Genomic DNA, 25,102 nt, shown 5'->3' on the forward strand with positions numbered 1-25,102 from the left:
AGTGCTAAGTCTATTTTTAAGGATTTGGGAATGGAGGATGCTTTCAGCAATACATATTTAATACGAGTGCAATTTTGTTGTCTGCCGAGAGGGTAGGAAGGCCCTGGCTAACTTCTGAGGCTGTAAAAGGAAAAAGGTTGAATGGATCACAATGCATTCAATCAGTGGAAATTAGGTAATGAAAGTTGCTGAGAATAATTTATCCTGATCAGAACTCTGTGGTTGGGCTCTGTTTCTGAAGCCGGTTATGCTTCATGGTGCTGCACCATGAAGCAGCGGAAGGAGCCTCTCTGTCACTGGATTCGATCCCCTGCCCTCGGGAGAATATTCCGCCTGCTATAATCCTGAGCCTGATATATCCTTACTCTTAGAAAACCCAAGAGGTTGCTCTCTGAAACAGATTCAAATAAAATAAAATAAAATAAAGGAACAACCCAACCACTGGTTCCTCCTAACGTGGAGTGGGGGAATTTCCTTGAAATGCATTCCCATCGTTCCTTAGAAATAAAACTACCACAAGTCATCACGAGGCAGGCTTCAGCTGTTTCCTTAAGGTGAGGAAACCTTGAGAAAGTGATTAAACTTTCTTTGGCAGTGGAAGATCAGCTCTGAAACAAGACTTCTTCCTCTTGCCGAGGTCCTCTTTATGCTGTTGTGAAACTGCGAGTGTGCGCAGGGCTGTCCAAGCCCGGTGAGCAAACTGCGGGGTTCTTGCTCAGGAAAGCTGAAAGCCGAAAGCACAGCGCGCTACAAGGCAGGGCAAGGAGGGCGGTGGGGCTTCATTTTTGTCAAGAGGATTAAAAAAAAAAAAAAAAAAAAAAAAGTATATATATATATATATATATATATATAAAGAAGGTGGGAAAAGAGAAGTGAAACTAAGAGGAGGGTTTATGCATTTCTATCTTTAATTTTTTAAATTCAGCAAGCGTGGTATGTCTTGGGGGGAAAGGGGAACGCTCCCGAGGCGGCGCGGACGCTCGGGGCGGGACGCGGACGGCGGGAGCCGCTCTCAGCCCTGACGGGCGCGGCGGGCGCGGGGCGGCGGCGCTGCCAGAGGCGGTGCCGGGGCGGGAGCGAGGGAAGGCGGCCGGGAAGGAGGCGGCGGCGGGGGGCCGTGCTTGCTCGCGGTTGCCATGGGGAGCGGGAGGGCGGTGCCGCCGCCGCTGCGCAGGGAGCAGCTGCTCCCTGACACATCCCCCGCTGCCATATTGTGTCCGCCGCCGGCCGCGCGGCTTCATGACCGCGGTGAGTGCCGCCCGCGCCCGCCGCCCCCGCGCCCCCACGCCGGCCTGGGCTGCTCCCGCGCCTTGCTTGGGTTTAGCTTTCGGCTTTTTCGTGGGTTTGGGGGGTGAGTTTTTTTTGTTCCCGACGCTCCGCGAGGGTTCCGTGGGGGAAGGGGGAAAGCGCGGGGAGCGTGGCGGCGGGTCCCGCCGGTGCCGGGGTCGGGGCGGCGGCGTGGCCGGTGTCCCCTCGTTCCCCGCGTGGGGACAACGCGCGGAGGCGGCGCTTCCTCTCCAGCCGCCCCCGGGGGCGATGCGTGGGAAGGGGGGTCCCCACGCACCCCCTCCCCGCGGGGCCGGGCGCCCGCAGCTCCTCCTCCCGGCGCGGAGCTTCCGCCCGCGGGCTTTACGGGGGTGACCCCGCTCCCTTCAGCCGCTCCCCGGCACGGCGAGCCCGCGCTTCTTGCGCGCTTCCAAACCGGGGTGATGGAAAACGCGGCCGGCCCGGCGCCGGGACCTGGGAGCGCGGCCCCAACGTGCCCCTCGCCTCCGGGTCACCCGCATCAAACTCAGGCGCTTCGTTTGGGGAAATAAAGACGCTTTCTGCGTTGTTCCGCCGCGTCCCGCTGTCCCCGGACCGGCGGGAAGCCCCCAGGGATGTGCGGAGCGTCTGTGGCTTGCGGCGGTGGGGGCAGTGTGGGAGAGGCGCTCCGGGGTTCCCGCGTTTGGGGGCAAAATCCGGGAAACGGCTGCCGAGGTGCTCGAGGTCAGGCTGGGATGCGCACGTGGCCCTTCGGAGTTTTCCACCCTTTTCGGGATTTTTTGGTGAAGTTGGGCGATGAGTTGGTGGCGGCAGTGGAGAAGCATCCCACTGCCTTCCTGCCTTTCTCCTGCTTGGACACACCGGCGTGCTGGGCGCTCAGGTTCTGTGGGAGCGGAAACTGGCTTTTGTTGGTGAGGGTTTGGATTATGACAAGGCCCAAACAAAGAGTAAAAGGAACAAAGAAATAAAATAAACCTTGAAGAGGACCCAGCAAACTCATGTTCCCGCCGTGACGCCTGCCTGTGCATGGATGCTGTGTGCTAAATGTGGAGTTAAAACATGCTGAAGTATGGTGGACTTTAATGCTGAGGAAGCAATTTGATTAACTTTGTGCCTAATCTATGAAATCAGGATAACATTATATATAACTGACCATGAGTATATATGCACACATGTGCTCTCCAAGTCTTGTTATTCGTGGGCTTACATTTTGACAAATTTAGTAATAGTTGGGTTGTAATATATTGACACATGAATCATGTAACTTCTGTTGTGTTTCTTGGATTTGGGTCTTTTTTTCCCTCCTTAAAGTCTGGTGTGATTCTCCATATATGCAAGAACAATTCAGCTGGCATTATCTTATGTGGGAAAACTTGAACTAGTTTGAAGGTTGCTTTTTTTTTTTTCTTGGCAGGTGCCAACTCACATTTCCCAAGCACTGCAGAAGGTAGTTGGACACAAGTCTGAACTGAAAGCTCTATAGTAGCAATTAGTGCAGCGCAGGGCTTGAGCTGATGAACTTAGCTGGGTGCCAGGGTGTGTTATCTCTGAGCTCAGCCGCGTGCTGCTGCAGCGGATCAGCTTCTTCTGGGGGCTCTCCTGTGTCCAGCTGTGCCACTTAACTTTTGTAGAGATAGAGAGGAGGTGGTGATTGTCATTTTGTGTTATTTGAATTGCCTGAAATACGTGTAGGACTTTCCTGTGCATTTAGTATTTTTTTTTGTTGTTGTTGTTCTGTGCCCATACACTGAGCAGTGCTGCTGTACACGGTGTTTACACTTGCAGACTGTGGTGGAGATGCTGTGTTGGCTGCCCTGCTGGTCCTGAAGGGAGCTGGAGGCACTGGCCTCATATCAGTGAAGGCATGCAGCCCTAAGCAGTCTCAGGGACCTTGCTGGAATAAAACTTGGTTGATGTCTTTGTTGGCAGTGTCTAGACCAGAGGATGAAGTTGTGACCTGGTTTGGGTACTGCTTGCTGGGGCTGTGCTGAAAGACGTCTTCAGGGATTTTTCAGCCCAGAAATAAGATATTTTTTGTCTAAAAGGGGCACCAACCAAGGATTATGCTGCCTCAACAGCTCCAGCCCCCACGGAATTTCTGCTTGAGGAGCCTTTCAATGTCCTCTGGAGAGCTCAGGATTGAAGGCAACAGCATTGCCAGCAGCTCTCTGTGTCAGGATGTGCCAGCCCAGTAAGTAATGGAGCAGATAGAGGTGTGGGTAATGGTCGTGCTGAATGAGAAATACTTCCTGGCAAGTGAGTGGAGTGCCTTGGAAAGAAGACAGAGGCTTAGGACATGTCAGGCTCATTTTTGCCGTCTTTATTAACTATGGGCTTTGTTCCACTCAGTGCAATAGACTTGAAATAGACTGACATGTTGAGCAAAAGCAAACTCTCCTGGTGAATGAGATAGTTTGGCATCTGAAGATGTGGTACATGGGTGTGTAGTTTAAATTGGTGAGAAAGCCATGCAGCTCTCATGCAGAGCTGTTGGTTCCTGTAACAGCAGCAGAAGTTTCATGTTGGTTTCGCTGGGGTTGTAATTCCACCTTCCTGCCCTGCTTTCTCTCCTTGCCTATTTATTGTTGGGGTTAAAAGGAGCTGGTATTTACGGGAGGAAGTACCTCAGGCACACAGAAGACTTTTTACATGTGCAGGTTTGTGATACCTTATCAGAAAGAGCTACACAGAGGGATTATAGCCCGTGATGTGGCAGAAAGGATGGGCGTTGGGAGGAGTGATAGTGTGCCCACAGCCACCACTGCCGTGCATCTCCTGATGCTGTTCCCTGCTTTGGGATAGTCTTACTGCACTACTGTGGTGCAAAACAAGCTGTGTGAAACACAGCTTTCCTTGCCTGTCTGCGAATGGATAAAAAGCAGCCTCTAGTCCCTGTAAGTAAGTGGCTGTCAGCAGTCTCGATGAATGCTCGCCACTTTTTAGCAAGAGGTGCAACTTCTGGGTTATTCCTTTTGGTTCCTTGAGCATTTGCAGTTCCTGCTCTCCCACTAAACAAGTGTATTTTGTGTAAGCTCGTCTATGTAGGATGTCACTGCACTGATGGTAACTTTTCCTGAGGGAAGTAGATGGAGGCAGGAGTGCCTCATCCCAGTGTGTGTGTGTGCTGTGCTCCACAGCTGAAATGGTGTTGGGCAACTTCCTGCGCAGGTCGCTGCTGTGGCTCGGGTGACTCATGGCAGCCCGGCTCTGCTCTGGGCAAGTGCTCGCTTGCAGACGCTGTCCACATGGCAGGCTCCCTGTGCCTGTGTGTGCCGTGTCCCTTTCCACATCCACCGACTGCCTTGTCTCGCAGAGGGGACACGAGAACCCCCTGAGATGCTGCTTCACTTTTTTCCTGGCCGTATCTTCGTGTGTGATAGGTGTGTGTTTGTTCCCTGTCACATTACAGCTGCTGGTTTGGTGATGCTGCTGGGTGATGGCGAGCTCTCCATCTCATCCTTGCCATGCTGGGTAAAAGCATGCAGTGATGTTCCGTGGTGCTTCCAAAATACAATTTGGGTCAGCAAGAAGAGACGGCTTGCCGTGCTTGGGTAATAAATTACACGCAATGGAAGAAGTACTGCCTGATGCCAGCCAGCTTCTTTATTACCCCTGGTACTCTGCCTGTTCCCTGTAAAACATTATGGCTGTGGAAGCACCAGGGTTGGGTCATTCCAGGTTGGGAGGTTGCTGCTGAGTGCTCAGTGCTGGCCCGTATGGTCAGCAGCTGGGAAACATGGCAGCTGTGTTTGGGGCAGGAATGCCCATTTTACTGAGTGGTTGCTCAGGAGCACCAGGACCATTTTAAGAGCAGCCTGGAATTTGTGCAGATAGGAATACTTATACTGAAAGTCAGCAATGTGGATTTTGACTTTTTTTTTTTTGCTTAATGCGTTCAAAATTTTTTTCCATTATGTTCAGACTAGACTTAGCACTCCCTACTTTTTCCTCAAGGGTTAGAGAATGTTAGGGACTCCATTAAATTGACTACTGTGGGCATCATCACCCACCCCTACTCTTCTGCACACTCAGAAGACACACTTGTGTCTTCTCTCAGGTTGTTTTCAGTGCATTCCTGTCTTGCAGTTTGTCACTACTTTTAGTTTGCCAGTTTAAGTGTGGCCCCGTGCTTACCTTCTTTTCAACAGTGTCCCTGGGTTTTGTTTGTGCTTAGATTTGGGACAAGAACATGGTTGCCTAAAAGCCATGTACTGAATATGAAGACGGCTCAGCACCTGGAAAAGTTTCTTGATGTAGAGCTGAAGGAGTGGGAGCTGGGAAGTGCTGCTAAGCAGCAGCCACTCATCCCTCATCCTCTGGTCTGTGAGGATTATCCCCAGACCAGTTATCAGCCAGTTTGGTTTCATTTAGGGATGTCAAGTAGTCAAAAGTAAGAAGGTTTCTTGGCTGGTTTGTTTAAATAGAGAGCCAAGTTCAACACTGGTGAATGAAATTAAAAGCAAGTTGGCCAGGGAGGTCAGCACAGTGAAGAGCATTGCTTTGCCTTCCCTGGGCTCTGGAGGAAAACTTGCACTTTAGGAGCAGGAGCTGGGAAGCAGCAAGTGGGGACAGCTTTGCAGTCACAAAGTTGTACTGGTGATGTGGTTTTGTAATATGGCTCCAATGGTGCTTTCCAGTTAAAACTTGCAGGGGGGAAGCTTCAAGTTGTTGGTTTTCCACTGGAAATGAGGGATTTTTGTAGTTCTAAGGCTGAAGGAGACAGAAAAGCTGTATGGAGAAGATAACTATGTTTTCTAGCGTTGGTAAATTGGCGCTGACACCAGGTGAAGTGTAGCTGTGTTCACTTCTGTTTCAAGAGGGTGGTAGAGAAACACACAGAAGGGTTACCCTGGAAGGGAATTAGCATCAGAATTATTTTGCAAGTAATTTGCTCAAATGGCTTACTTGTGAACATATCAGTGGTTTACTTTTTTTTTGCACTTTAGTCCACTTAGCAAGCACAGTATTGAATTTCAGGAAAATGACCCATAAGCATCTCTTGAAAAGCTATTGGCTATAAAGCATTTTTCTTGAAAGCACTTATTTCCCTCATCTCCCCCTTTTCTGTCTCACCAAAGGTTTTTCTTAATAGTTTAGATTTCACTACTTGTTTGTATTTTTATTATTATTATTTTCGTGTCCCAGTTTCTCTGTTAAACTGTTTTTATGTGCATGTTTTAAATCTGAGGCACAGGGAACCAGGTCCAACAGTGACTGCAGCCTTTGGAAAAGCTTCACATTTGCAAAGTCTCTGAAGGCAGCAGTGGAGTAAATGTCCAGAGGCTCTGGGCCATGTACAGGGTCTGGATTGGGGTCAGGGCATGTCTGAGCTCACATCTCTTTGCTTTCAGATTTGTTTCAAACACAAACCCACTTACATGTGTATATATGTGTGTATTTAATTTAAAAAAATGCAAGTTTTTTTAAAAAAAGTTAGATGAAATCTTTCTCTTGTTCCTTGCCCTTTCCTGGGCTATGATAAGGGTTTGTTTAATCCCTTCCCTATTGCAAGATTTCTTAACTTTTCTTAATATTGGACCTTTGAATTGGTTTTCATGACTTTTTTTCCCTACCCTGCCTCTAATTATATCACAGGGTGTGGGAGAACATTGACGTGAGAGAGGCCTGGAAGTATTTCTGCAAATCCCTGGAAAACCTCTCTTCCCCTTTGAGCCCACCAATGCCAAGGTTCAAATGAAGTCCCTGAGCTTATGGCTTGTCTAATCCTTTGGTTGGTTAGTTTATTTTCAGGCTGGATTTGAGAAGGTGGTAAGTGCCTTTTAATGTTTTTTTTTTTTTTTAACACATTATTTTTAATTTTCCTCTGCTTTGCAAGCCAGGAGGAGCAAGGAGGGCCCTGCCTGCTGTAGATGCTGCCCCTAGGAGCATCTCAGGGTGTCCTTTGTCACCCAGGGGTTCATCTCTTCCACAGACACTGGGTCCCAGCTTGCTGAAATCTGTGGCTGAGAGGTGGTTTTATCCTCAGAAGACAGTAATGCCTTTAGTTGTCTTGGATACGTGACATCATATAGTGTTAATAATCAAATATAGGCCTTTCTCAGGGCTCGGGGGGAGGAGGAACTCAGCTGACCCTGAGTGGGGGTCTGGCATGTGCAGGGCATGGGCAGCCTGAGACAAAGGAGGTGAGAGGGATGAGATGTTGAATTAGTAGAGGGCAAAATGGTTTGGTGTCATCCTTTTAATGCTCCTGGTCAGGCAGATGGGTGCTTTTTATTGATGTGTTTGCATTAGTTGTGTCTGGATTTATTTTTTTTTTCCTCTTCCCTCCAACGTGCAAAGACTTGTAGCTGGTCCTGTGCTATGTGCACAGTGACTTGGAAGTTTATCCACAGTTTGGGTAGGTGAGAGGTGATAGTTATTTATTTGTCTAATTCTTGGGCTGTTTTGACAACGTAGATTGATGTATTTAAGTCAGGACAAGCCCTTACACTTCTCATAGATGCAAGGAAATATGAAAAATCAATAGAGGAGTTTTTGCTCTTGCTGTAGGTGTTTACATGCAAAAAGCACATGCCAATTGTCCTAAACACTCTTACAGAGCCTGTTTGTGTCAGGACAGAAGTTGTGTGTAAAGCACATCTGCCTGGCTCTGCAACTAAGGCTGCACACCCTGAGCTTGTTGTGGAAAGACTGGGTGCAGAGCTGCTGCCATTGAGTGTGATATGGCTGAAAATCTTTTTTCCTGGATTAAAATGATGTTTGACTCCTCAGACTTGGGCAATGCATGGTGAGATTCATGGGGTTTTTTTGAAGCTGGAGGGAAATCACTGTGCTGTGGGCAGGCTCCAGGTCTTCCCACTATTAGCAGAGGTGACCTAGTTGCTTGGCTGGTCCTGCAGAAACAAAAGGGTGCATTTAGTTGTGGAGAAGGTTGTCCTAACCTGGGGCACTGATGCTGTGCAGGTGCCAAAAGGGCACCTTTCATCTGATGCCACTGTAAAGAAGGATCAAGCAGCAAGAGCAGCTGTGTTCTCATGCTAACTTGGCATGGACAAGGTTGTGGCATCTTCTGACTAAAAAGGTGAATTCTTTCTTGCCAATTCAATGAGTCCAAGAGTGGTGGCTACTGATATGATACACTTACACCTGCAATGCTGCTGAGTTTGGAGTAGGTCACCCCTGGTGAGATGGTGGCAGCTTTGTCCTTTGGGTCTGGATTCTGCTGGAGCTGACTTCTTCCAAGAAGAGCTGCTGCAAAATAAACGTGCTTCCTTGCTTGCTTGAGGATATGCTGAAGTGGACTTCCAGTTTCATTAAATGGTTGGTCTTTACTAAAGCAACTTGATCTTCGTTAAATGCTCACACATCAAAGCATTTGCTTCTGTGGCAGAACATAGCAGTGCTCCAAAGTCTTCCATCAACATTCAGTCCTAGCTGGGGGTGTTTGTGGGGGCACACAAACCTGGTTTAACCCAGATGTGCTCTGCTAGGCTGAGGACCTTTCAGTGCTCATAACCTTTTCCTAACTTAGCTCTCCAATGAGTTTGAGAGAAGGTTGCAAAGAAATATTACCTTGGCTCGGGACATTTGTGTCTCCTCTGTTCTGTTTGTTATTCTCTGGAGCTCACTGCTGCCTTGATCATCACCTTTGGGCCTGAGCTCTGCTGCTTGGGTCGTGAGTGCTCTGGGAGAGCAGGTCTTCACTGGGCTTTGGGTGCTGGACCGGCATGGATTAGCAGGGAGGTCTGCTCCTGGCTTTTATGTGATGCCAAAAACCAGACTGCTGGAAGAAGGTTGTCTCTCTCACCTCTTTCTTGATGCATCATACCTTTTACTGGAGCAGCCTCAGTTGACATGGCAGCCTTTTCATCTTTTTACCCTGGAATCATAGTCCTCTGTCTGTAATTACTGTGCAAAATGATGTGTACCTCCATCGTGATACTTTGAGGGATAAATGCTTTGGTTTGTCTTTCTTTTGAAGGTACTAACAGGAGACAAATCCTTGAGTTCCTTGGGATTTGGATGCATGAGGCTCTACTTCCAGTTGGAAGTGTTAATACCAGTGAACTGCAGCGTGCTGTGTCTCTCTGTACTCACTGGTAGGGTAAAGCACATGGGCAGAGCATAAACTCTTCCATATTTTTCAGAGGTGTGCTTAAAGCATATTATTTTTGCATTTGCCTGGCTGGAGGTTACCTTCTGGCTCTGCTTACAGGGCTGGGGCTGTCCCCATGGCAATTATCAAAACATCTGCACTGGAAAGCTGCTTCTATGCTCTTTCCTTCTCACACTTTGCTTTCCTTGCTCTTACTGTGGTTTTTCTGCTGGGTCATTCCTGAGCACAAAACCTTCCAGCTTACAGCAAAAATGGCTTTAGTGAATCCCATGACGCTTATGTAAAACATTAAACCCCAAATATTGGAAGTGGTAATCTTGAAGATGATGGCTTCGAAGGTGTGTTCTCACAGTCATGTCTGCTTATAGGCAATCAGAGTACACATGGAGAAGAAAAATGTGGATTTTGGATGTCATTAAGGGTCTGTGTGAATGAAGAGGGGTTCTGGAGAGCACACAAGCTGACCATTTGTGTGCCTTCAGATATGCTTCAGTGGCACTGGCATCACTCCTGTGATTTTATTTTTTCATATTTATTAGTTGATAATAGTCTAATATGGCCTTTAAATCTTTCTAGAAAAAAGAAATTAATTACTGATGTGTTAATGTAGCAGGTGTGTGCAGTGGTGAACTAGGATAAGAAAGTAGTGAGATGTGGATTTTTGTAATGCATCTACTAAGAGAAACGTGACACTAACCTATATTACTTACTTTAAGTATGTTACCTGCAAATAATATTTATTTTCATGTAGGGCATTAAATATGCTAATGATTCTCTGCTAAAACATAGTAGTATGCAAACAAGTAGTGAGTGCATTGACACCACAAAGTCTACCTGATGTAGATTAAAGTGCCAGCTTAATAAGTTGTTATATTTTTTCCCTTATATTTTTGAGAAGACTGAACTTGTCCAGGCATTTTTTTGTGTTGAAAACAGTTTTTATTGCCCCCTTTCCCCCAAGGAATGAATACAGTGACTAAAGACTTACATGTGTGTGTCAGCATGTGCATGTTCTTGATCTGCCATGCTGACGGAAGACTTGTAAAGGGAGATTCTGTGCAACATGAACTGGGAGCTAAAATTACCAAAACACGGCTCTGAGGTGTAAGCTCCTGTGTAGCTGCCTAAAGAGGTGCTGAACAAGGGGGCAGAGTTAATCATTATAAAGAGAACAGAGTAGCTCACGTTGCAGCAGAGTTGGAGTTTGTCTCACTGTATGAATTTTATCACTAGCTTTTTGTTTGGTTTTTTTTTTTAATGTAAGAAAGGATTGAAGAAGTGACATGAGCATATGTATATATGGCTGTGTCTAAAGCCAGCCATCGCTGACTGCCAATATAAATCTGCTCTGGTGCCTTGGGGGAGAAGTAAATTGTAGGGAGAGCAAAGCTATTTTTGACCAGCTATTTGAGCAGCACACTTTGCTTCAATTTTTTTCTTTTTTTAATACTGACTGAGCTGGTGGTTAATCATACTTGTCCTTGCACTTAATAGAAATAAGAAAATAAAGAATTAATGGATGTTTTGCAGCACTGCTACTGGTAAGCATAGGTGCACATGCTATTGTCAGCACAGCTTTGCAATAGCTGGTGCAAGAGCCTGTGAGCAAATAAAGAGAGGAACAAAAATTGCTGGTGGGAAACACGGTGTGTTTCCTGGGGGAGGCACAAATTCTGCCCCTCATGACTGCCTGGCACCAGGCAGAGGCTGGCGGGACTGGGGAGCATAAAATGGATTATCCTGTTGCTTTTCTGTCACCACATCACTGCTCCATTGCACATATCACCCTTCTCCAAAACGAGGAGGCTGGGCAGTGTACTGCCAGGGACACAGGCTGCCAGATCAGAGCTGGCTGGGTCTGAGGGTGGCACAGCCAGGCAATGGACACTTGGTAGGAGAAGATGCAAGTGTAAGGAGACAAGTGTTTACTGCAAACTGGTGTGAGAAAACATCCAGTAACCGCGTAGAGCTGTCTGGTGAGATGTGATATGGAAACTGTCCTCATCTTGAGCTCTGGCACTGGGAGCTGGAGCATGAAACCAAGATGATAGTGCTTACAGGGACAGGGAACTGGATTGGGGTTTGGGTTTTTCTTTGGTTGTTTTGTTGTATCCTTTTACAGTTAATACAAACCTCAGCTTTCCTCTGTGCTATTTACAGCTATGAGCTGCATCTGTAGTTGGAGTGTCTCGTGTCTGTAGCGTAGATGTGCGTGTATGTGCACACCCCCTACATCTGTACAGCGCTCACATCAGCAGGAAAAAACCAGCTGTTCCCATAACATACTTGGCTAGAAGGTCTCTTTTAAAACTCTACAAGCAAGGTGGTTTCTGTTGGTGTAATGCCTCTGAAGCATGGGTAGCCTGTTAGACTCTGTTAGACACTGACACTGAGTGTCAGTGTTTTATAGATAATGTTATGATTAGGGTTTTGGTGTTTTGTGGTTTGGGATTTTTTTTTATCTGAGTGATGAGCCATTGTTCCTGCAGGTCTGAGCTGCCGCCCCAGTGGTTGGTTCCTTTCTGTTGAACACTGGTCCCAGCACTCTGTTCTGCAGGGAGGTCCAGGTCAGGGTAGCAGGCCTTTGCAGGAAGGGAAAAAGATCTTTTGGACTCAGGCAGCTCTGTGGGGCCCAGGTGATGGGCAGGTAGGCTGGCCAGATCTTCCCCTGGTAGAAAAAGGCAGCAGCACTTGGGAATGACTGTGATTTGTAGGGAGTTAGAAATATTTCCTTTGCACTGAGACCACAAGTAGACTTCATGCTGATCTAAATTTTGCAATTGTTTTTTCACTCTTTGGACACCAAAGGCAAGCACTTCTAAACAGGGTCAGTTTACAATATAATAAGTAACTTAAGAGTTAATGTGAGAGCTGAATGGATTAGATCCTACCTGTTAAGGTTTTCTCCAGGTTTCAGGCATTGACATGAAAGTAGCTATTATTTCTGTGTCTGAATTGGTGTTTCTAAATAGAGCAGTGTGGAATACAGATACATTCCAAGTGCTTCCCATAAGCTCTGCTTATAAACCAAGGGGAGTTACCACATGCGCATGAGTTTAGTGGGAGGCTCCTGTTGGACCCTGGCTCTCACCAGTGGCCGCAGTGTTCGTGCACAGCATGGGGATGGTGCAGCCCCGCACTTGGGTTTGGTGAGCCCCTGCTGAATGGGACTGAGGTAGTTTGCAATGCTTTCTGACCATCTCCTTTGTTGCAGACCAATCAAGATAAATGGGTCCAGTCACTGGAATGACTCCGGATAAGAAAGCTGAAACGCCCGGAGCAGGAAAAGCCGCGGGACTCCGGCAGTGCCATGGGATGGGCAGCCTGCCCGACGCGGGTGATGCCGGCAAGCCAAAGGCCACCGTGGTGGACAGAGATTCGGCAGATGATGAGCTCACAAATTTGAACTGGCTGCACGAAAGTACTAACCTGCTAACAAACTTCAGCCTCGGCAGCGAGGGCCTTCCAATTGTTAGCCCCTTGTATGACATCGAGGGTGACAGCGTGCCATCCTTCTCACCGTCCTGCTACCAGAACCCTGAGAAAAAATCCTCCACTTCCAAACCCCCTTACTCTTTCAGCCTTCTCATTTACATGGCGATTGAGCAGTCCCCCAACAAGAGCTTGCCAGTCAAAGAAATCTACAGCTGGATCCTGGACCGCTTCCCCTACTTTGCCACAGCCCCCACAGGCTGGAAGAATTCGGTCCGACACAACCTCTCCTTGAACAAATGTTTCCGAAAGGTGGAGAAAAGCCATGGCAAGGTGAGACCTGGCAGGAGGGAGGTGGAGCAGGTTTGAAATTCAGGGAGAAATAGAGAAGGTTCTGTTGTTCTTGAGCGTGTTTTGTTTGGGTTGTTTTCACCCCACCGTGTCTTCTTAACACTTTATTTGCAGATGGAAGTGGTTTGGAAATGCTGTTTCTGTGAAATTACAGGATGACAAAAGTCACTGGGTTTTGTTATTTACTGTAGACCTGGGTACACACAGCTGTGGTGCATCCTTTTTAACTCTGGCACACATGAAATTGCAAAGGGCTCTCATTTCCATTTACTTACAGTTTCGTTAGCCTGCAATAATCAGCCTGAGATAACTCTCCTAGGATTTCTTCTTGATGAAGTCTCTTAAACTAGTGCTTTCTCTGTTTTCCAGTGCTGAATTTCTGCGGTTTGTTCCTCCTTCCCTGCTTTTCCAGCATGGCCATGGCTGCAATTGCACTGGCAAGCAGAGGAGATTATGGGATGCCAACCAGCTTCCCTGCTTGGCTAGCAGGGTTGTTTCCCCTGTGGGTGCAGATGTGGTCCCCTGCAAGGTGCCCTTGCTTGTGGGCACACTGGATGTACGTGGTTGAATGTTACTCAGTCCAACAGCTTTTTCAAGTATTAAATCGATTCTTCCACTTGTGATCTCCTGTTACACTTAGCACAGCTCTAGCTTTCCAGTAACCATATTAAATCCTGCATTTAATGGACTGTAATGCTTTAACATCTGTCATAAGATGTGCATGTCTGTGTGGTGCAGACACACTTCTTAAAGTCAAGGATACTGTTTTCTCTACAAGTTCTTTCTTCTGATTTATATGATTCTACTAGTGACTTTCTTCCTCCCTCTCTCATTCCCCAACTTGTTCCTCAAAGAGCTGGCTCTGACTTAAATAAACTAACAAACCACATACTGAAAGTCAACAAACAAGTCCTGTGCTTGGAGGTCAGACTCGGTGGTAGCAGGCTTGTTATCAGAAATGCCTGCAATGCTTGGAGTGCTTGACAGCCTCTCACTGTAGAGAGGGGTCCTGGGGCTGAGTGGGCACTGGGGAGGACTGCCTTGTACTGATAGGACTAAACACCACTGCTTCTCAATATTCCGACTTTTGCATTAGATTGTTAGGGTGTTGTTTTCACAAGCAGCAGCTTTGCACTGAAAAAGAAGTGACTTTTTATTGCAATATGGCAAGTCCATTAACCACCCCATTGCTGAATTCTGCTGAGTGTTAGGATGGGCTCTTGGCGTGGCTCAAGGTGCTATAATGGGTTAACTGAGTTGCTCAAGCTGTCCTCGTGTGGAGGACTGGATCTGAGCAGGGACCACACGCTGCTGTAGGTGACAAAAGTGCTGTTAAAGACCTGGGTGGCTCTGTCCAAGGAGGGTGGACATGAGCTTCAAAAAAATTAGGGCAGGAGAGGGAAATCTAAATTGGTATGAGATCCTTCTGTCTGTGGATCTGCCCTTAAATGCTCCAATGTTTTCCAGCCTCGTGGGTTAGGAGTTACCAGTCAAACCTGTTGACTTGGCATTTGGGTGGCAGGGTGACGCTGCCTGGTCCCCTGCTTACCCTGGCATCTCCAGGACTGTTGCTGGGCTCAGAGGATGGCTTGCTGCTCGATGTGACATCTCTAGTAGGAAGAGCAAAATGTAGAATATCTCCCACTGCTACCAGCAAGGTGATGCTGATGTGCTCTGTCAGTGGTTTCCCAGGGCTCCAGAAACTGCACAGCTCTGTAATTCTAAAGAACAGAAACTGCGCTTATCAAAAAAAACCACCCCAAAAAGCCCCTCCTGAAACTTTGCTGAAGCTTCCTCATTTCCAACAAACAGCAGTTCAGTCTTTACCCTCTGCCCTGCTTAGAAAAGGACCAGATGAGGGTACTGCTCCAAATTCTTCCTGCAAAATAAGTCTGTGGAACACAGCAGCATGGATCCCATGGGGTTTGGTCTGGCAGGTGATGGAAATGCTGCAGATCCCTTTGGGTGAGCTCTTCAGGTGTCACTTGGAGCAGGCAGCAGTTGCTCACAAATTCATTTTACTGATCCCATTGCATTTAACCATGTGTTAGCCATGCCTCTGGGTGCTTCCCTGAAAGGGCAAGATAATTTTGTATTTTCTTCCTTTTTTCCTTTGTTAATGGCATTTTGTACTTCAGAATCGGCTTTCTTCTATGCCAAGTGCCTGTGGCAACAGAAAGGTCCATGGTATGTTGTATCAGAGAAGCCTGGTTTATTTGGTAACATCGGGGTATGAGGGGTTTTAAAGCTTTCCAAATGAATCTGAGCTCTTGTGTGGGAAGAGTCTAAATGTCTGACAGTAGGGGATGGATAGTGTGTGCCCATGCATCCCAGGGCAGCCTCTGCTCTCTGTCACCTCCCTGACTATTGCTGCTGGTTGTCAGCTGTGAAATCATCTCTTTGAGGTCAAGCAGCAAATGAAAGAAGAGTCAGTCCTCATCTTTGCCATAATGCTGATATTTTCTCTTGCATTGGATGTGCATGTGGAAGGAAAGCTGATTTTTCCCCACTTATGCCCTTGAGCTGCCACTGCAGGGCAGTTTCAGGACACTTGCACTGGACTCTTTTGGCTGGTGCTGACATGAAAGAGCTGCTGCAGGAGCATGCTTACTGTGCCCTGATGGCTCTGGGCATTGTCCACAAAACCCTGCTGGAGCAGGTCTGAGAAGAACGTCCAAGGCACAAACAGGTGACCCTGAGCACCAGCTCCCTTATTCTGCAGAGCTCCTCCCACCAGGCTGTGCCCCATGGTGTTGCAGACCCAGCTCTGGATGGTCATAGCTGTGGCTGGTTGTTCTGTGTGTATTTGCATCAGCCAGCTAAATACCTGCCGGCTGCAGAGGTTCAGGGGTCTTGGGCAGCATCCAACAGAGACTGGAGGGAGACTGTCCGTGCTTGTACCACTGGAAAAAATTGTGTTGTGTTTTTTTTTTTAAATGAGTGGTGCTGAAAGGAAAGTAGGTGCCTTTGAGATGCCTCATGAGCCAGCATTGCAGTCAAGAGGAACTTCTCATGCCATGGGATAAGGATGTATGAACATCATCACTCTGCTAAAGTACCATTGCCTGCTCTGTATGCATATAGCACTGCTGCAGGATCTCAGTGGTGTGTCAAGGATTGCCCAGGTGACAGACCCATGAGCTGAAATACCCTTTCTTTTAGAGGTGCAGTCAAGAACATGTCTGTAGTCAGCCAGGCAGCTGAAATTTCTGGTGGGTCTCTGGTAATGGTGGTGGTGAACAGCAAGGGGATGGTGCTGAAGCAGTCCCAGGGACACTTGCTTGCCTTCCAGTGTTTCTGATGTGGCCCTGGTGCCCCTGAAGATGTGGAGGTGTGATTGTGAGTCAGTGATCCTCAGAGGATACAGCTAATGTTCTCTGCATCTTAAGCACTGTTGTGCTGCCTTGGGATTGGGGAGAGAGGTGCCTACACTGTGATGTTGGTTTTCTTGAGGGAGCAGCATCTGCTCCACAGCACAGGAAGATCTCAAGTGAAAAGGGGTTTGGGGCTGAAAGCCGTGAAGAGTCTCCCTGCTCTTTGCTTAGACTTGTTTTTATGATTATGGCATTGGGGATTATTCATTAATTGATGCTGAGGAGAAGAGGTATGAGGAGGAGGGATCAGCATCCACATCAAAGATTATTTTGGCATGCTCCTGCTTGCAAGGATGTGGCCCTGCCACTGTTTCCTCTAGAGGCTGGGGATTACAGGGCTTGAATATTTTCAACAAACGTCCTTTTCTTGGTAAATATGTGGTTTAGGTGTTTGTTTGTGGTTGGGTTTTGGTTTTTTTTGTCAAGAGATGGTGATAAACAATCTGTGTAGCTTCTCAAGTGTGTGGGTAAAGAGCAGGGCAGGCCCCTTCCATAAGCCTGTGGAAATAGGAGAGAGACGCCTTTTATGTGGAAAACCTTTTGGTGAACTCATTTTGTACCTTCTTCCACACAGACAGTATTTTCCAGTGGTTCACCTTGCTCAGGTGGATGCAGCTGGTGATCACTGTCCATACCTGATGGAGCCAGGACTGGTACCCGGGTGTGAAGCTGGTGGACAGCTCTCTGCAGCACGGGGACAAGTGCCTGCAGTGAGCCTGAGCCACCAGCACCGGCTGAGCTGCTCTACTTTGGTAGCTCCTCAGGTTTTGCTCACTGAACTGGTGGGGGACTGTGGTGGGGTGGTGGTAAAGGATAAGGCTGGATCATGGGGGGCATTTTGTTTCCAACCCACATGTCTGTAATCCAGCCCTGAAACACTGCGGGGCTGGAAACCTACTGTCTTTACAAAATAGCTTTACAAACATGCTTCAAAACGCAGGGATTATTTTCCTTCCTTTATTTTTACCTAGATAAAATCCTGCAAGTCAAATTAGAAACATTAGAAAGGTGCATAAAAGGTGACAGACCAAAAACTAATCTCAGAACTACATGATTGCGTCTGTTTTGAGTTGCAGAGTAAGAAGAGCCTGGTGGCCTCTTTTCACTGACTCTGGAGGGATTTTTCTCTAGATTTTAAATAAAAGTTACACCTACATTTCATTCCAACACTTGCCTCACTGTTGAAGTGAAACACTAACCTCCAAAGGCAGTTTAGCATTTTAGAGTGTCCTGAATTAGTCCTTGCTCGGCGAAATAGCACAGTCTGTTCTGGCTTGTTTTAAAACTGGATATTGGTTCCGTGGCATTTCCAGCTCCAGCTGTGGCCGACTTTCCCCTAGGACATGGCACTTGAGTTCAGACCTGGGCTGGACTTCCACCCCTGTTTTTGCTAAACAGAGGGTGCAAGCAAAGCACAGGAGCAGCCCCATCATCTCTGCAGCTCAGTGTCTACTTTTAGTATCTCCAAAGGTGGGTGGAAGCGTGGTTTCACATTACACATGACCCAAAGAAGAAGTCACCCTGTTTACTGCCTGTTGCATTGGATCTGTCAGTATCTGGATGGCTTCAGGGTGTGCCCTGGTTCAGCTTGCTGTTGCAATATCCACCCAAAATCCTTGTGTTGTGTTGTCAGGGCAGCAAACTGGAGGAGTACCATGCTGGGAAGATCAAAGAGGGAAACTATCCCCCAGTAGCTGAACTGAATGAGGCATGAAGCAAAAGTGCTCACCTAAAGCAGGAGATAAAGTAGCAGATAAACAGTGTAGAGAAGTGGTTTGCTGATCAGGGAACTTCCTGCTGCTCCCTGGGGGCAACAGCCTCGAAGCTATGAAAGGGAGGGGGGGGAAAAAAAAAAAGCCTATTGGGCGTGGTTGGGGTACTGGGGAAAGGGGTCTGGGAGAGGTGCAGGAAAAGGATCAGGGTGTAAGTCTCTCACTGCGGTGATGGATAGAGCCATTTGGGAGGATGCCCCCTGTTAGTACATAGGTGGCTAAATCATCCTGCCTGCCACCATGGCTGTTTATTAATTAAAGGTAAGCTTCTTGATAAGTGTCTTACAGGCTGTGCTCAGTTTTAGCATGAAAAGGTAAGTATAAGGAAGATTCAGGTTAAAAAAAATAACTTGGAGAGATGCAGCAGCTCAGAAATTTTTGTTAAAAGCAGTGGCTTTAGCTACAATTACAGCTGCATCTCTTTCTTAGCTGGGGCTCTCCCTGGCTTGATTTTTCTCTATTGATAGCAAGATATTTCCTCTTCTCAGAAAACCCCTGTGACTTAAATAGAACCACAGGCTTACATGCCTTGAAAGTCCTTTTTGGTCTAGAGTAAGTCATGGAGCATCCTTCCATAAATTGGTATTGTTGCCCCCTGTGATTCTGCAGGAGGAGGCCAGCTGGCCACTGTGGGCTCACAGGAGCTTTTCCATGAAGCTTGGGTTTCTGTTCTGATATTTAGCCCCCAAAAATCCTTTAGAAGGATCTTGCTGTTCAGTTGTACAGCTGCCCCGTCCTTCAGCCATGTACATTTCCGTTTCTGTAGCATCTATTTCCCCCAAAAAATCTAGTGCTGCTATGTGCTGAGCTTTTAGTTGATCTGTCAGGTCAGTAATTACAGAATTGTTTTAAATTTCCTATTTAGTTTTCTTCTTTAAGTTAGTTGCAAGAACTAGCAGGCTCAAAAAAATAGGTACTTAATTTAGTAAATTCGTGAGGAAAGCTTTGGGACAAACAAGAGATGCTTTATCTGCCTTAAGTTTCAATATACCAAATTTAATATCAAGAATTACTAGCACAGGGGTGCCTACATTGTTAGGTGCATCAAAAACACATTCATTAGGTTTTCAGATTTTGAAAAAATGGGAATAATCCATTCTGTAGGTGAGCATTGAGCAAGATCCTTTTCCAAGGTGGTGTAAAGTTTAGTGAGTATGTGTCTGTATCTAAACCAAAGGGAAGGTGCTTTGGTTTCTTACCTAGAACTCTGTTGAAGGAAAGATTGCTGTTCAGTTTTCTAGTGCCTGGACAGATGCTTAAACTCACAGCTGTGTTTATTGAATGTTAAAATAAAGTTTACAGCATTTGGGTGACAAATAGGAATGGGGCTTTAGAGAAGGGGTTTTGGAGGTGCTATCCCGATCTGCAAGATGGGTGCTTCCATAGTGTATAAAGAGGGTCTCTGGACCATTTTCTCAATTTTGGGAGCATCCACAATGGAACTGTGGATGATGTGCATCAACTGTGCAGTGGTGTGTGCCTACATGCAGTCATTGCACTGTGCTGCAACTTGGGGATTTTAAATTAGGAAGAACTGTACCAGCCTGGTCCTGGAGTTTCTAATTTGCTCTGTTTCTTTGTTGCAGGTGAATGGAAAAGGGTCGTTGTGGTGCGTTGACCCAAAATATAAACCTAATCTTGTCCAAGCACTGAAAAAACAGCCTTTTTCCTCAGCACTTGCATTTTATACTCCGCCAGCGTCGCCACCCAGGTAGGTGAAAGTTCTCATCTGAGCAGGACATGGTGATGTTGCTCCAGGTAGCAGAGGGTGTTGAAGTGCTGTTATCTGCTGCCACCCAAGAGCAGAATTTGAGTGGGCCTTAGGTGAGACCAGCTGGATGTGGTGGGGAGATGGAGTTGGAGAGATGCAATGAGCTCAGGCTTCCCTGATAGCACATCTGGGGTGTGTTCAAGTGTCTTGTTAACAGTGGGAGAGTTTAAAAGAAGAAGGTGAGGCATGTGCTGGCTGCTTTCTGGAGAGCCACATTTCTCCAAGAGGGCAGGCAGTCCTGGGAACTGGGGCAAAATGCTCTTTCAAGCACAGTCCATCAGGACTGTTCTGGGGTGGTGCCTGGTGCTGCTCTGCGGAGGAGGTGGGTGTCTTCTCCTGTAAGTCACTTGTCTGGATATAAAATGTATCTATTTGTGCTTTTGTCTAAACCAATCAATTTTTCCACAGTCTGAAGTGCTGAGATGCTGCTCTGAGAAGGTTGTTTTTCTCTGAGACTGTTTAAAAGCATTTTTCAGCAGGGAAGGAAAAGGTGGCCTTGGCTATAAATGTAGTCTGAGGTGGGGTATACAAGACTTCTGAAACCAGGACTTCCTTACCAAGACAATTTAAGATTAGGCAATAGATTTTGGAGAATCTGAAGTTGAACTCCTATGTCCTGAGTAGAGGAAGGGGAGCAGCAGCTGGGTCAGCCTGTGGAGACAGGAGGACAGAACGCAGAGGAGCATGTTGGGTGAGCTCAGTTCTGAGGAAGGCATGTGGCTGGTTTGTCTAGTTCAGGAAAGAATTTGGGTGAGATAAGGGGTAATTAAGATGTCTGCACATTGTCCTATGTGTTAACCTTACTGCAAGGAGTTTCCTTAACAAACAGGAGGAACTGGGATTCCTGGAGTGGGATGTGAGGCTGATAACACTGAGCAGACATTTCTCAGGGTCCAACAGGACACTGACCCTGGGAGCTGGCACCCCTGTGCAAGCCTTAGGGGTTCAAGAGTGTTGTGTGGCATAAGCTTGTCCAGTGGGGTTTGTCACTCACAAGATATAACCAGTTGTCTCTGATCTCTCTCCAGCCCAGGGCCATCCTGGGCTGGAACAAGCCAGGCAGAAGTATTCTCTTTTCCAGCTTTCTCTTGGAATTGGGAGCGTTACTAAAATAACCTTGAAACATTTAAGTATTAAGAAATAGTCAGATTGGAAACTACGAGATGACTGGACGTATTGCTTGGGGAATAAAGATTATTGAAATTTCTGTAATTGAGCTCTAGAGGATAATGCTTTTACAGGCTTTAATGTCTCTGTGTAAAGGTATGGACTTCTGGTTTTGGGTGCCACTCAAGTGAAGGGTTGGTCCTTGAAAACTTTAGTGCTCTGTGTTAGTACAGCCAGACTTGAAAAAGTAGCGAATAATACAGATGGGAGAGGACCTCTGGGCATTGTCTGTCCTGCCAGAGGTGCAGAGGATTGACAGACTCAGCCTAGGGCAGGGTGTTCAGAGCCTTGACCAGTTAAGCTCTTAAAATCTCCAGGGTCTCCAAGATCAGTGCAGCTAAAGTCGTGTTAAGTGTGGTTTACTTAGCGTGGATAAATGCAACATACCAAAATTAGGTGTGAGGAAAGAGACATTTCATCTGCATGCTTAAGTACTTGGAAGATCAGGACTTTAATTTGAAGCTGTTGTTTTTGGTAACTTTTTTTTTTTTCCTGTTACTGAAGGACTAATCACACTTGCCAAGAATTACAAGGAAATCCTGGATCTAATGAAGCCACATGGCAAAATTCCCACTGACTTCAACACGGGAAGGGTTTTTCAGTGCTTGTATTTATGAGTACAAGAAAATAAGGAACAACATACTAAGATACCAAACTGCTCCCTAATGAAAGATGGTTTATTCTCCTTTAATAATAAAAAATACTTATGTGACTTCCCATCAAACACAGAAAAATAGATTTAGTTTCTCCCTTTCCATGCTTAGATTTGATTTGAATTCTGGCCTAATTTTGGGGAAGGGCCCCCAAGGATCTGCCTTGTTGTAGAGAGAGAGGAAGCCCAGAGGTTCAGCTGGAGAGAGGCTGAAATACTGTCCAAATTTATCTTCAGAATGATCCTAAAATTCAGTTGCGACAGTCTCTGGATTTTCCTGTGGGAAGACTAGTGTTCATGATTATTTTACAGAGTGTTTGTGGGGAGTATGCCTATCATTCAGCATGATTTTAAAATAAAAGTTAAGCTGTTACTTTGAGCAGAAGCTTTCCAAAACTGTAATCTGTGTCTAGTGACACTGAAATTTGTATTATCATAGATGATTGGCATCCCTGATGCATTTTATTTCTGCACAGCTTGCTCAACAAGTCGTTGTGAAGCCCCTGGCTGCATTTTGGTTCTAGTGCTACATGAATTGCAGCCCTGGGAACAGCCACAGTCCTCATCCTGCTCATACCTTATGCATGGCTTCTCTTAATCAATACCAGGCATTAATTTACTTTGGGGGAGCCCTATGTGGACACGATTTTTGAAGGATCTGAGCTTAGACAAAGGGATGATGATGTTTAGCATATTTTTATACAATGGATCTAAGGACTGCAAAACCAGCCATTTTGGGTTTATTTTTAATTTTTTTCCCCACCTATTTTTTGGATCTGTTTCCTTTGCACTCTGTGGCTGCTACAGGAAAAGATACCAGACAGTGAACCCTAGTTTTGCACATTTTTCCCATTCAGCTGAGGTTTCTCATGTAGGTTGGGCTTGAAAATTCTGCCATCGCTCTTCAGATTGTTCCAGCAGCGCTATAAAAGATGCACATTGCTACATTTCATGCAATTTTAATAGTGTGTGCTATTTTTGTTGTAGTTACTTCTAATTGCTCACTAATATATTTATAATAAAATGAATAATCAGGACTGGGTGTGTTGCAGGAAAAAAAAATGTGAAAGTTTTAACTTGCCCTTTATTTTGCTAGTGATTTAAAGGTTTTTTTGTCTGGTGCAGAGCTGGTCTGATTATGAAAAACCATCCTGGACAACATCCGCTTTAAAATCAGCAGTTGTCTTGATTTGTTGTTTTTTGTTTTTTGCTCTTCCTCAGGTCTTTGCCTATGACTTTTTGTTTTTGATAATTGCCCACCAGTGTTTGGAAAAGCAAACGATCACAACTGGTCCTTACCTGCTCTCTGAGCATCCCTGTATGAGTTAATGTTCTGTTCTTGTGTAGGTTTTATGTACTAAAAAATACATATCTTTATGTAAAATCCAGCCTTTAGGCAGGTATAGAAAATCTGTAGAAGTCAGTGACTCTTACCAACAAGATTTTTGCTTAGTGTGTGTATTTGGAGGTGTTTTCCAAATGCTTAAATGATGGCTTAAATAGTGCTTCACAAACTATGAACCAGTGCTAAGCCATCTACTGAAGGCAGCAGAAATTGCTTACCTTCCTGTGGTAAATAGGCTGGTTTTGTTCTACGATCATAATATCGTGTCTGCTATACTTTGTACAAATCACTTGCCAAATCAGAGCTTGGCTTTGAGCTGTTGAATTTCTTTTTCAGTAGGTCGTCGTCTCCTCACTACTTGACTTCAGTCCTTCAGCAGAATCATGGCCGATCTCTCAAAGGTAAACTTTGGACTTCCTTTCGCTCTCCTCCTCTAGTTTTGGTCATGAGCATGGACTGCAGCCCAGCTGATGTATCTGTCCCTGCTCTGAAGGGTCTGCTAGATGACAAAAAACCCCAGATGTAGTACAATGCCTGTGTGTTATATTAGCTACTCGTGTATTAATTTTAAATCCATGAGGTGAATTTCAAGGTGTAATTGGGGCCTTCTTGTTCTGACAGCAAAATATTCAGCACATGCGTCACTCCCAAGTATGACCTACTTAATGAATAGTTCAGTAGAAAATGAATCTGAAAGCTGCACATCTCTTTATCAGTTTTATTGGAGACCAAGAACTGAGAACCAAAGGTAGCAAATGTTGGTGTATAAAACTTGTGGTACCAAGAGGAAGCTAGAAAGTGTGCTGAGGGTTGCAGCATTTGTTTCGAAGGAGCCAGGTGAGCACAGCTCTTGCACCTCACTAATAAAGCTTAATTAGGCTTCTTCTAGACAAAAGTAATAATTATTTTGGTTTTTAAGTGCTGAAAAGTGAACAGTACTCAATTTTTAAAGGGTTGAATATAACAAAATGTGTTGCAGAGGAGTGTTGTTACAGCTCTGAGCAGGATAGTGAAAGGCACTGCCCAAGTGAGACCTGAGCAGACATCCAGCTCCCTGATTTTTGCTGGCTCAGTAGGCTTAGAGGTGAGAAGGTTGCTTTTAGTTTTTGGCCACAAACCCGCAGCTTTGGTTAGGCAGCAAAGCCAAGGCTTTTTGGAGACCAAGCAGCTGCATGGCCCACTGGTGATGATCACCATGCCCCCAGATGTGGTGGCACCTGGGTGGCAAGGAACATCCCTTGGCTGACTGCTACAGAGCTGCTGGACCTGGGATTCTCAGGGCTTGTTGGAGAATACAAGAAATCCCTCTCCTCCTAAGGATTTTGCTGGTGTGTCCTGTGACAGGTTTGGAGGTTGCCAGGCTGTTGTTGCCTCTCCCATTTAGCTACATCAGAGGTGTCAAAATCATGACAGGTATCTGGTATCATTTAGTTGCTGCACGTGAGGGAGCCTGTTCAGCACTTGTCTGGCATTCGAGGCAAGCCATTCATGTTCCTGGGGTCCCATAGGGCAGCTCCTGTGCAGATGAACAGAGTTCCTTGTAGTAAAGTGCTTCCTCAGCCATTCTACTGGAGAAGCGTAAATTTGGGAAATACTGCACTGTTGAGAAGAGCAATCACAAATGAAGCCAAAGCACATTATCAGTGACACAGAGCACTGCTAAGAAGCCACTGCAGAAGTGTCTCTCCTCATTCTTTGGGAGTATTAAGGCACAGAAATACTCTTTGTAGGTAGTAATCCTGCATTACATTAATGCCTCTGATTGTCATTTTAACAAGGTGGTGCTTATATACCAACATCAGATGATAAAATACTTGTTATGCCAGATATTTTAAGGAATGGGAATATTTCACTTCCTGATTACACTAATGGAGCAAAGTATTTTTTCATGCTTT

General features: G+C 46.1%; 1 protein-coding gene across 3 annotated transcripts in view; it reads left to right on the forward strand.

Moving 5' to 3' along the window:
- Positions 1-1,190: 1,190 nt before the first annotated feature.
- The window catches only part of FOXN2 (forkhead box N2), a 30,633-nt gene continuing 6,721 nt past the window's right edge, over positions 1,191-25,102 (forward strand). Inside the window, exons 1-4 of one of the 3 annotated variants that reach the window (XM_066316346.1) lie at positions 1,191-1,248; positions 12,558-13,108; positions 19,859-19,983; positions 23,547-23,608. In XM_066316346.1, the coding sequence (XP_066172443.1) occupies positions 12,572-13,108; positions 19,859-19,983; positions 23,547-23,608 (724 nt within the window). In that variant the 5' untranslated portion in view covers positions 1,191-1,248; positions 12,558-12,571. Of the gene's footprint in view, positions 1,352-12,557; positions 13,109-19,858; positions 19,984-23,543; positions 23,609-25,102 lie in introns of all 3 variants that reach the window. The other 2 variants (XM_066316344.1, XM_066316345.1) reach the window with 2 other exon arrangements.

Source organism: Sylvia atricapilla, chromosome 3 (assembly GCF_009819655.1).
Source record: "Sylvia atricapilla isolate bSylAtr1 chromosome 3, bSylAtr1.pri, whole genome shotgun sequence".
NCBI lineage: Eukaryota > Metazoa > Chordata > Aves > Passeriformes > Sylviidae > Sylvia > Sylvia atricapilla.